Genomic DNA, 13397 nt, shown 5'->3' with positions numbered 1-13397 from the left:
GTAATTTTCCGCTACAGGTTTACTAAACAAGTTTCACCTTAATTCAAGTAAAATAGCAATATGTGGAGGGCGCGTGACTACCAGATCTTCTGTTGGAATAATTATATCAGTAACCCTCAGATCTGTTTTCCTTCGTCATTTTTTTTGCTGTACAAGTCACATCATTAGGAATTAAACTTGTTGTTTTAAAGCATTACATTATAGATTTATATCCATTAATTTCTTTTCAGGACATTAAAAAACCTTTATATTTTTGTATTTTCTGCGATAAAGTCACGTTTTGTTGTCTACTTCTGCACCTGAATCTATGCGAAGAGTTGAATCATTTCATATCTATCTGACACGTTTTGATGTTCTCCTTCGTCATGGATTTAATGAGTGAAGCTCTGCGATAGTTCAAGTAAAACCCTAGTTTACAATTACAGAAGTCTAGTGTACGAATTCTTTTCTGGGCAATGAATAAATGACACCAAGAGTTCAGCTGATTGGGAAACTTTTTCATTTATTGAGCAGTTTATTCTTACAGGTTTCTTTATATTTAAGTTTATATATATATATATATGTTTTGCACTTTGAAAGTGTCTGTGATCTCTCGCTGATGGCCCAAATCTCGAGCCAAGCCAAGCCCAGCTCTACACTGCTTTTAAACAGTTCTTGGAGTGACCGTGATATTTGTACATTGAACATTGAATGTAGCGAGGTTTTATTTTTTTAAACACATTTTAAAGATTAAATACTTCAGCTTCACTCGGAATTTCACTAGACGCATGAGAAAGGAAACAGCATCTGGATTTTCTCACCGAATATCCGTTTTAGTTTTTTGCTTCCTATAGCATTAGGAGCTTAATTGTTACACTGCAATATTTCTAAATTGGTATGGAGAAGCTCTTTTGATCTGTTCTATATATTATATACATATATTGTGTGTGTATATATATAACAATATATATATATATATATATATATATATATATATATATATATATATATATATATATATATATATATATACATAACTTCTATTGTTCTTGTCTTCCCTCTACAGTGTAAACCCCGAATAGCGTGTTAGCCGATTTTTATACCTAAACAACATTTTGACCAAAACATCGACCTTGGTATACTTTAGATAAAGTACTTCGTTTAGCTACTTATGTATTTTTTTTAATTGGGTTTCAATCTATCTATAGACGTTCTGTTTGTCATAATTTCGTGTAAACAGAATTTGGACCACTTTTTGAATGAATTTCATTATTAAACATGAAATACAGGGCAATGTCCAGGATTCTGACGCATATCATGTTCGACTGTTTGAGAATCAATTCAGGAACTCTAAAGTTTATGTAAAGTTTATCATGAATTCCGGAATCTAATATTGTTAATGCTGGTGCAATCTAAGAAGACAGAAGTCAGACAGATTGGACTCGTGTTTGTGGATACATATTGACGTTTATTTAAAAATGATAGCAGCTCAGAATAAACCGAACATTTGCTTGCATTCATGGACGAGGCACACAATTACAGTCCATTATTATTATTATTATTTTTTTTTTTGTCTTATGGCGTTTAATAACTAAGGCAAGTTCATTTCATATAAAGATACTTTTTTCTATATGCAAATGTATACATAATTATGAATCAAAACATTTTGTCAGGTTTCCCTCTGATTTTAATCCGTAACAAAATTCCTTCGGTAATGTTAACAGGTAGTTTTATATAACTGTACTTTCCTATATGATGAATACTTGGAGTATATATATACGCATAACAGTTTGTGAGGCAAAAAAATCAACAGGTAGTTCGATAGGTAGTTTTTTTTAACCATAATTTTCAATATACATATATGTATGAAATCTCACACATAATTATGGCACATGGGTTTTTAGGTAGTTTCATGTATATACAACGTGCCTAATGCAAAAGAAAAACAAACAAACAAACTACTCCTTGGTGTCATTAGTGGATCCTTCTGTAACCTCTTTCTGTGTTTCCTGTTCGTTTTGAGTGGAGGTCAGATTGTTCTCCTTTTTCCATTTCATCCTGCGGTTCTGAAACCAGATTTTGATCTGTCGCTCTGTTAGACACAGCGTGTTGGCGATCTCGATTCTTCTTCTCCGTGTTAAATATCGGTTGTAGTGAAACTCTTTCTCCAGCTCCAGTGTTTGGTATCGAGAATAAATCTGACGACCTCTGCGCCTGTCAGAGCCATAACCAACACCTGAGGAAAAGAAAAGATGAGATTAGCGTTAAAAAAAATAACGCTTAAGGCTGTAGACATGCCTGTCCTGTTTGGTTTTATTTCATTTATTTATTTTTTTATTATTATGAACTCACAAACATTCTAGCTTCATTCATCACAACCTAACAACTTTGCACACCACAACCTGTCTGAGATGAACTAAAATATATTCAGTTTGTGATTGAGCATGTAAAAGCTTTTATTTTCTACGTAGTGCGAATAAATCTTTAATTACTTTAATCGTTAAATAATATAGAATAGAATATAGAATAACTACAACCCCCCCAAAAATGTCCCTGATAAATAGGCTTGTCTGTAAAGAGTGGCATAAAACTCCTCTATTTTAGGGATTTGATTTGGGAGTTTTAGTTGGTTATTTTTTGACCAAACGGGATTTATTTCCTTGAGTGATTAGACATTTACTGCCTGAGCGACAGAGCAGCTCTGTCCAATGCTTTATGGGGTAATAAAGCAATAAAAACGCATTTTTTTTCCAGTTTCAGTAGGACAAAAAGTCTTTACAGCCCACGCAGCGTCAACGTGTCTCTTTAAACGTGATACAAATAAAGAAATCTTGTAAACTCACCACTGTGCGAGTTCATCCTTTGCATCCAGGGATAAATCTGTATGCTGCCGCTTTTTGGCTCCTGGCACGCGCTTCTACATTGCTCTAAAGACGGTGAGGTTGTGAAGTCCTGCGCGAAGCTTTGTCTGCAACCGGAAATCGCGTCTTTGTCCGAGTAAAACGCATTAGATCCGTAGTCGTACGGTGCGCGGCTTGCGCCGAACATCACGTCTTCCTGCGGCGGGTAGAAGGGCGCGCGGTACATCCGGTTAGCGGCGCCATAGGACGACGGGAAATGGCGGACCACAGGGTCGTAGGTGCTCGAGTTGGACAGGGCCACGTTGGGCAAAACCTCGTGAGCTCCGGTTAAGTGGCACGAGAGGGACGAGTTGGTGAAATAGGAATTCATACCGTCCACTCTCACTCACTCACCCACTCTCTCTCTCTCCCTCTCTCTCACTCCAAACCTCTCTTCTTCTCTTTCCCTCCCTGTCCTACTTTCTCTGATCTCTCTTTCTCCCTCTTTCTATTTTACTCCCTCCCTACTTCTTTCCCTCCCTCACTCACGCTTTCTATCCTTTTCTTCTTTTTTTTCGCGGTCTTTATTTGTTTTAGATTTTTTTTTCTCTTTAATGCCACTGCTGTATGATGTCTAATTTATTTCGGGACACCAATGAAAGACTGCACGCGCGCAGCTCAACGTGTTTTCAAAGCATCCTTTCTAAGATGGACAGAGATGACTGGGTCAGCTGACCACATTTCAGCCAATGAAAGACTTGATTATGGAAAAGGGGGGGGAGAGAAATGAAGTCGAAATTTTCGACCTTCACTCCCATAAAATCAAATTATACAGTTTTTGGAAGGCGACATATTATTCAGTCTCTCTCTCTCTCTCTCTCTCTCTCTCTCTCTCTCTCACTCACTCACTCTCACTCACACACACACACACACACACACAGCATCCCCCCCCTTGGTCTGATCCTACACATTTCCACATGTCTTTATTTCCTTCTCCGTTAAAAAAAAATGACACCAAACTCTTTCAGTTCTCAATAAAATGCCGATTTTCTTAACCATCATGTTCATTTTTTTATTTCTCACTCTGATAGCATCATGTAATAATGTACAGCCATATTAATGTACACAATTGTTGAGCTCGTCTGTTTCTTTAGAAAAGAGAAAAAGGCGGACAATGTTTAATAAATCAATAAACCATGACACGTGCCATCAAGTGGATAATAAATACTGCAGACGATTGACGAGATCTTATCTAGAAGAAGAAACTTATCGAATAAAAACTGAATAAATTTTCTTAGTTATCTAAAATGATGTTTAACTGAAACATTTGATTATTATAGTATAGTGTTTTTTGTATATGCAAGACGGGCATTTATTATTATTATTATTATTATTATTATGTTTTAAATCTAGAATTTTAGTGTTCTATCTATCTATCTATCTATCTATCTATCTATCTATCTATCTATCTATCTATCTATCTATCTATCTCATTATATAATGTGTTTAAGTATTATTGATTCCGTGCCTCGTGCTCTAGTGCTATTTAATTAACTTACGCTGCTTAAATAAAATTAATTGAGGTTGATATCATCGTGGACAAAAATCCGAAAGTCAGTCTCGTTCTAAAATACTTTTGGAAGATTCATTTCTTCTACATGTATAATTGTTAAAAGTAGCGACCATACTTGCGCGTGTTGTGTGCATACTTTAGTGTGTGTTGACTCCTTTTGTGCAGAAGGGAAATTTATAGGGAGGCAGGAGGAGGTTTATGGCAGTTTTACTGCTTAACGCCTGAGCTGAAAGTCATAAAACCAGACAAATGTCAACTTCCAACAAAAGCGTCTTTACAAGTAGCGCAAAGACTCGGTCGTGTTTATGTAAAAGAAAAATAATTAAATTCACTTAGGGTGTTTTTTTCATATTGCACAATTTTTTTTCACGTGCCTGTATGTGTATAAGTTGCTAAAGACAATGCTGGACGGCAATGCGATTCATTTGTAGTTAATTTTCAGAGTGAAAAATGATCCTAATTCAGCGAAGTTTGCCCACAGACATTTTAATAAATCCCTTCCATGTACTGCGGTCAATGCGCCTAGCAGAAATTGATTTATTTTGAACGTTGAATGCCACAAATTAGTGAATTAAACTACACTGACGTGAGAAATCAATACATTTCTCTTCTTAATGCAGTCTTGAAAGATATTCACTTCAAAGTAAAAACGACATTAAAATAAGATAGGAAAGAAACGTCAAATAGCCACGCTGAGGAAAAAAAAACAAAGCTAGCTTGGACTAGAATATCTGTTCCTCAACAAGAGTTCGACAATGCACACTGACCTGCAAAATGACCAGCAACACCAGTTTAACCAGCAAAGCGTTCTTAGTCAATCAGCATGATAATGTTAAACCTCCAGCACTAACCAGCTAACCTAGCTTGGACCCGAATCTAACCTGTTAATTTTATTTTATTTTACTTTTTGCTTCTGCGGGATAAATATTTGTTTGTAGATCCGTATTGTAAGCTGCACATGCAGTATATTTCTTTTAAGTTACAAACACTTCACTTTGTCATCTACAAATGTGAAACATCTCTCTGATCTGTAACTCTGGACACTTTAAGAGGTCCATTTCTATAACTGAAGCCATATGAGCCAGACAGAAATCCGAGTATCTAAAGGCAAGTTTGGAAACGGAAATAAATTACTTTTATTGAACTTACCTACCACTTAGTGCACATATATAAATATATATACTATAAGATATCAGATTTACACATTTGATACATAGAACTGATCCTATAGTTTACGACAAAAACATTACTCCGTGTTATTGACTATGCTTGATGTAAATAAAAATAGAGAACCTGGTTGAAATGAAACTGAACTCAGAACACCACACACACGAATATAATGCACTTTGACATTTCATTTACACGACAAACACACGATCCAAAAAAGTCAAAGCCTGAAAGCACGTTATATTCTCACAAATTCTCTTATCACTGATGAAAACGATGCGGTGAAGAATCGCTAAAATAAATAAATAAACAATTGTTTCCTACATATATGAAATGCACGAAGGAATTACACAGCATTTTTATTTTCATTAATAAAGAGTAAGCGCCACAACTAGCAAAGTATGAATGCTAACATTTATATTATATTACATAATTAAACCAAAAATGCATAGTGATCACGGTGTACATATAAATAACTGATCAACAGTTCACATACAGAGAGAGAGAGAGAGAGAGAGAGAGAGAGAAGAGCTTCTGCACTACATCTGCTCACTAGAGTGTTTTACGGCATCACCTTTTGTTCAGACTCGGAATTTACAGCACAAATGATTTTTTCTGACCAAACAAAGCTCCTGAACTACAGAAACATAATTCGGAATGTAACTTTATGAATACAGAGACTATTATTATTATTATTATTATTATTATTATTATTATTATTATTGCTGTTGTTGTTGTTGTTGTTTGTGAACTATAAATATGTCTTTTGGTTTATGAACAGAAAAGAATGAGAGAATGAGAATAAATGTGTAAAACCGCGGGTCAGTGTACACACACACACACACACACACACACAAACACATGGCTGCAGAAGGTTTAATGTGAAGACAGAACAGAAAGAGAGAGAAAGAGCCTGCTGCTGCTGATGATGATCTTTTTGCTGAAGTGTTTTATGACATCCTGCAATGGGAAAAACTGTCTGGGTTTAGATTCTTTTAGCACATGAGGTCATAAACATGGATTACAACAAAGGACTAGAGAAATAATACACAAATAAACACACAAATAACAACATGGCTCCGGAAACACAACGATGTAGCCACAACAAACAAAGCAGCTACGCAATATAATAGTAAAATATATCTAAAATATATATTGCAATATATAATCAGGAAGAGATTAGGATCTCTAATTTCCCTGCACGATAATTCTTGAGACTAAAATTGAGACACTAAAATTTAAGAGATATTTTGTTTTTATTTGTTTATATTACGTTTTCATGTCATCAAATGATAATCATTTCTAGAAGACCATTGAATTAGTCACTAAAGCCAATAAAAACCCTTTCTGTATTTATTTTACTGTGGTATAACTGACTGAGCAGTAAAGTAATATTATATGTGTGTGTGTGTGTGTGTGTGTGTGTCTGCTTCACATTTAGCCTGAACGCCATTACGAAGTGTCGCTGATGTTGGAAAGAACAACAGAAGGAGACTTCCGACCTTTTGGGGCCGTAAACTGAAAAGTCTGCACACAGTCTGTCACGGAGTAGATACACTGCTGACCACACATCCGTCCGAACGATTATTACTTTTTTTTTTTAAATGAATAATAGTCATACAAGAACAAAAGCCCTACAGTGTAAGATCTGAACAACTGGAAGTCTGTGTTTAAAACGGTTTTAAAATCAAGTGCCTATTTATTAAAGAAAGAAAGATCCCATGACGGACAGTTGACCTTCTGTTTTTTACATCTAAAAAAAATATCAGGAACTCATTAAATGTCTGTTTATTGCCAATTTTAAACATATTTTTACTTCAGCGTTATTTCCTGAATTATGAATTATCACTGTTTACATAAATATTTTATTTTATTCTTTAATATTGCCGTTTTTAAAATTATTTATTTAATTAATGCTATGCTTGTATAATGCATTCAATATTTTTGTATAAAATGCAATGTATTTAGCTCTGCAGTATTGACATGCACGTTTATTGTAACACTTTGAGTTGGATTTTAATTTATAGTTAGATTTGCTATTATTATTATTATTATTATTATTATTATTATTATTATTATTATTATTATTATTATTATTATTAGTGATTCCAGTTTGACCAGGAAAATTAAGGTTGTTGTGGAGGTTGTATTGTTGTATGTCGGTCCTCCACACTGATTTAACTCAGTTCTCTAACATGATAAATCATATGTATGCTAAAATCGATTAAAAAAGGAAATCTACGTACTGAGATCTGTTTAAAAAAAATCCAATATATTACTGAACACTAGATGGCAGCATCGACTACTCAACTGAACCTGGACGGAGTCTTCCAGTCTCACAGACTGTGTATACAAAACACACTGATACCAGATGACCTCTAAAACTGGTTAATTTGTAAATTGTAAAGGCTTAGTAACTCAAATACAATTAATCATTTAATTTAATATAAACTTCTATTTCCTGTCACTATTGGTTAGTTGGGTAAGATGCTTTCTATTACATATAATGACCTGAAAATATTGTAAGATTAAAGAAAAGTCAGTTATCTTTCTAAATATAAAAGAAATGCCCAATACACAATATTTGTTCAGTATTGTATTTGTTTAGTATTATTATCTTTCTAAATATACAAAAAAGCGATGTCCAGTATACAATATTGTTTCATTATTAATGATTATTATTGCTAGTGAAGGAAATACTGTCAGGAAGTAAAGCGAAACATTGCCAATGTGGTGCATTTTATAAACATTTATATTTATGTCCTTATCCAAAGCGATGTACAGAAGTGTCCTGGAAGTGTTCTCTATCAATAAACACATCAATACTGCTTCACTGGGTCGCAGACTGAAATATCAGCAGTCAAAAATAAACTATACTGGAAGGAAATAGAGCAAGAAGAGCACACAGACAGAGATTTAAAAAAATAAAAATAAAAAAATAAAACAAGAGCTTGTCAACATACTGAAACACTCAACTGATAAATGAAAACACTGAAATCTTGTATTAATATTTCAGGAGTCGGTCATGCTTTAGCGTAGAATAATCCATACTTTCATTTCATGCACCTCATTTTTAACATCTCTCTCAGGGTTATTAAATGCAAATCTGCTGAAATCCCTGAAATCAACAAACACGAGCTGTGACCTGAACCCCAGCACGGGACATGGCGCACCGTATGGACACGCTCATATTTGATATTTAATAACGACAACGCTAAAAGAAAAAGTAAATCTTGCTTTTCATCATATTTTTTTTTTCAGTGGATATGTGTATATATGCATACATGCTGTAGGTGAGCATAAACAAACGGAAACAACACCCTGTATGAGTCTGTATCGTAAAGTGTTGCATGCAGTAAAAACCAGTAAGAAAACCAGAATGGCGACTTACCAACACTCGGGAGCTCGTCATGGCACCACATGAAGTCATTACACTCAAATATTCCGTATTTGGTAGAATCTGTTTTAATAAAAGACTCGAGGCAGGACATTTTGTAGGCTCTCTGATCAACCAACCAATCTAGCTGTTCTGGTGAAAGATGCGAGGAAGCTGATGATGAAGAAGAAGAGGAGGAAAATCTCTTCTTTTCTTTTATTATTTGATATTAAGCTTCAGTCAGAACTGCATGCTCCTCTTTTAGAGATTGAGAGTGAATCTGAGTCACCAAACCAAACGCCAACAGCATAAAGTTCATGTTCACGGAGAGCAGGTCACGTGACAGAGCCTGCCCAATCCCCTGCTCGATTCAGTCGTAAAGTTTTTATTACTTTAGCTGTAAATTTACCACCAAACATCCAGGAATGTGTTTCTCCCCCTTCCAAACCCGTAGCTGTTCGTGGAGCTCTCTATACACTCGGCTCTCTGCATGCAGGGATGTCTACACACTCAGCTCCTTATACACTTTACTTCCTCGGCTCTCTATACACATCTCCATTAGTACTTAGCTTTCTACACACTCTACTATCTATACACACCTCTCTACACACACACCTCTCTACACACACTACGAACACAGCTTCGTTTAAATGGATAAAGCTATAGAGGAAACAATAACCAAAAATACAGAGGAAGTGATTGGATGATCCGTTTCTTTAAAACCAAGAAAAAATGATAAACAGTCTGTAGAACAGACATCTGAAATCATCTTTTAGTTATTAATAGTCTAAATTATTTTACTCTTACTTTCAAGGCAAGGTTTAGTTCCTAGGCCTAGATCACAAGAATTGCTAGAAAGCTCTCAAATCTACATCTTATTTTGTTTCTCTTATTATTTAAAGAACACGATTTCGTTGTTTAATCGTCTCTGTGTGTTTAGCTTTATTTAATAATTATTTGTAATTCAGTCTTGATTTTATACCTGGAAAAAAATCTACATATTTTTTTAAATCCTAGTATTGCTGTATTTTCTGTTACTTTATTTTAAACAATTACAACAAAACAAAACGATTTTTATCTTTTCATACAGAACGATGGAAATTGTCTTCACTCTGGATTCTTTATTTTAGCCTATTACAAAATTAATATTTTTATTCTCAGAGAGATTATGCTTTTTTACACTTACTTTTAGTGACTTATTATATTATTATACATTTATTATTTATTTATTCTCTCAGTTCAGGATAAAGTGGTTTAGTGGCACTACAAATAATCTTACATTTCCATCGTCAACTTTTGGATTAAAGATTTCTTAAAAAAAAAAGAAAAAAAAGAAAAAGAACTGATATTCTCAATAAGACGACCAGTGGGAGATTTAATAATAATAATAATAATAATAATAATAATAATAATAATAATAATAATAATAATAATAAGCAGTAAAATGATTTCTTAGGTTTTATTAGCTGCTTGACCAGGACCTCTGAATTTAGTAAAATCTTCATTCTCTCATTATATTATATTATATTATATTATATTATATTATATTATATTATATTATATTATATTATATTATATTATATTATATTATATTATATTATATTATATTATATTATATTTAATATTATCTCCCTCCTGACCAGTACCGCTGTGATTAAAGTTAGTTGATGATAATCTCGGACACTTGTTCACTTTTAAAAGTAAGAACTCGTTCTGGAGCTGACAAAAAAATGTCGGGGTTATCCCCTTTTCCTTTTTTTAGACTTTAATTAGTTTATGGTCCGCCAATAAAGTTTACAGGCTTTTACAACCTATTAGGACATTTCATTTACTGGCAGAATAAAAGTTCAAAGATCTGAAGGATACACAAAACAAATGTCACTTCCGTGTGGAAAAAAAACACTTCCTGAAGTTCACTAGAGAGATTAAAAAAATAATAATTGTGCTGGTAGGAGAGAGGAACTTTTTCTTGATGCATGTAAATACTTTTTGTAAAATTAAAACTTTTCGATTTTAATTTACGCTTTCTATTTTTTAAGCAATTACTAACTTGTAGCAAAATTCTTTATGAACATATTGTTTATGGAAATCATAATGAAACCAGCTACATGAAAACATTAGTAGAACTGTGATGAAGCCTTTCTGTGGATCTTTGCTTTGGGTTTATCGAAAGTATTTATATCAGTTACATTAAATTGGTCAGAAAATGTTATTTATTTAGTTAGTTTTAATACAGAGACCAAAACATACAGTTTTGGAAATCTGCGCATATATTTTATATTTATTACATTTTAGTGTTAATAGTTAATCTCTGAAATTGCTATAACACACACACACACAAAAACTGGTCAAGGATGACTTTTCTTGTAGTAACAGTGGGGTTGAAGCCAGGATCGTCTTATTTTTTAGCTTGAGTATGAGTTTTTAGCTTGCATCAACCACAAAGCCGCAACAAACAAACAGTTGCGTCAGGTGCACAGATTCTCCATCCTCACACAGATTCTTATTTTATTTACAACAAACAGAAGTATTCAAACAGAATGCAAAATAATTCTTAAACCCTGATCTGATCTCTCTCTCTCTCTCTCTCTCTCTCTCTCTCTCTTTCTTTCTCTTAATATCTGCCATAATTTTAAAATATGTTTTATAAATCCGTATTGTAGAATGCTTTCATTTAATATCCTGATTAAAAAAAGTCTCAGAAATCTCTCCCCTGCTCAGGGCTCTCTATCAGTTCATCAAACTGTTTGCAGGCCAAACGAAACGATACAGGAAATATGTATTAAGATGTATATAAGATATCTCTGCCAACGTAAAAACCTATACTGAAACCAATGTTAATAAATATACATTTAAGTATCTGAATATAAATCACTTCAACATCGACTGACATATTTTTGTACTTTCTTGCATCAGACCGCGGCTCCATCACCTCGCTACTCCTCCATCTTGGTATTGTCTCGAGTTGTCTGATGATGGATGATCAGCGACATCTAGTGGTCATTTTAGTTACTGCTCCATGAAAAATATGGCAACGTTTTTTTTATCTTGATAAAAAGATAATTTTGGGTTTGTTTAATTCATAATAATGTCCATGTTAGACACATAGGACAGAATTTGAGAATTCTTTTTCCTGTATCGTGTATAAAGATACACACACATAAGCAAATTAGTGTACAAATACATTTTAAATAGATGTACACATTTTAAATAGATGTAGAAATAAATTAATATATTTGAATATTTATTTGGTTTGTATATTTATTTATTGATTAGAGTATTTATTCCTTAATAATCACTTTAAAACATCTGTTTTTTTAATTTACGGGTCAATTTATTTTCGAATGAATAAACTCTATTTCTCTAATAATTTGTGTTTTTTGCTTCTACGCATTATTTTGAATAAGAAAATCTTCTAGTTCTAGAGCGGCTACAAACAAGTATTTGTAGGATTTATTTAGTGCTTGAACAAACCTTGCGTTTTAAACCAACAAATTCTTCAAATTTTACAATTTTAAATTCTTAATTATTTATTTATTTATTTATTTATTTATTTTTACAGCTTTTGCCCCCAAACACAGAAAATCGTTTAAACACTGTTCAAAACCATATTTGTTAATAACCTACAGAAATGGCTCTGTAATGGATTTGGGTCATTTCATTGTTTTAAGAAATTTACCTTTAACTGCAATATGTGTTTTTGTGTTTTCTATTATTTAATTTGTGTATAATCTATTATTTATTTGTGTATAAATACACAAGACATAAATATATGTATATATAAGCTGTAGAGTTTGTATGCCATAGATTCGCACTGACCATTGATGAAGGCTGAAATTCATCCATATCCACCCGCTCTTTCCCAGTGACTGAGGAGGAATGTGATAAAGGACAACAGGGTGGACGCGTTTGTCGCGGACCAAAAACAAGTGTAATAACCCCTTTGTAACAAGCCTCAGCGTCTCCTCCAATAAAAACAATAAAGTCATTTAGGCCAGACGTCTAGCCAGTTAGGTTTTGTTTTGTTTGACCCCCGAGACAAACAGCGCTTCCGAATCAGTGTCGTAAAGCTGCATTGCTGCGAGCGGAAGACTCTGGCCAGATAGAGCCTTAAAATCTCTTCACATCCTGTCATTACTGTTTGTGGTGCAGTCTGAAAAATAAGGAAATTCTGGCTCTCACACCTCTGCGGAAGGAATGAGGAAAACAACAACAGCAAACAATATGCAAAGTGTCTTTTGTGTGTGTGTGTGTGTGTGTGTGTATTTAAAAATTGCGATATACTGTATGACCTTAAGCCTTATAAAATCTAATTCTTGGTTTTATATTTCGTAGAAACAGAATACAAGCCGCTATAAACCCTAGATTTGATATCAGCATGAAATACAATTATAAAACTAGCATGACACTTAAACCGCTCACATTTCTAAAACTCTGAACCAGCCATTATTTCAGTACACAA

The 13397-nt window shown here is 33.6% G+C and overlaps 1 protein-coding gene across 1 annotated transcript; it reads right to left on the bottom strand.

Moving 5' to 3' along the window:
• Positions 1–1937: 1937 nt before the first annotated feature.
• hoxc6b (homeobox C6b) lies at positions 1938–3210 on the bottom strand. Its single transcript, XM_058373391.1, has 2 exons — positions 2823–3210; positions 1938–2215 (listed from the first exon to the last, which is right to left on the bottom strand). The coding sequence occupies exons 1-2, from the start codon at positions 3208–3210 to the stop codon at positions 1938–1940; spliced, it is 666 nt and encodes a 221-aa protein (XP_058229374.1).
• Positions 3211–13397: the final 10187 nt, after the last annotated feature.

The sequence above is a fragment of the Hemibagrus wyckioides genome, linkage group LG21 (genome assembly GCF_019097595.1).
Source record: "Hemibagrus wyckioides isolate EC202008001 linkage group LG21, SWU_Hwy_1.0, whole genome shotgun sequence".
NCBI lineage: Eukaryota > Metazoa > Chordata > Actinopteri > Siluriformes > Bagridae > Hemibagrus > Hemibagrus wyckioides.
Note: the sequence above shows the minus strand (reverse complement) of the source record. Positions and strands in the feature narration are given on the sequence as shown.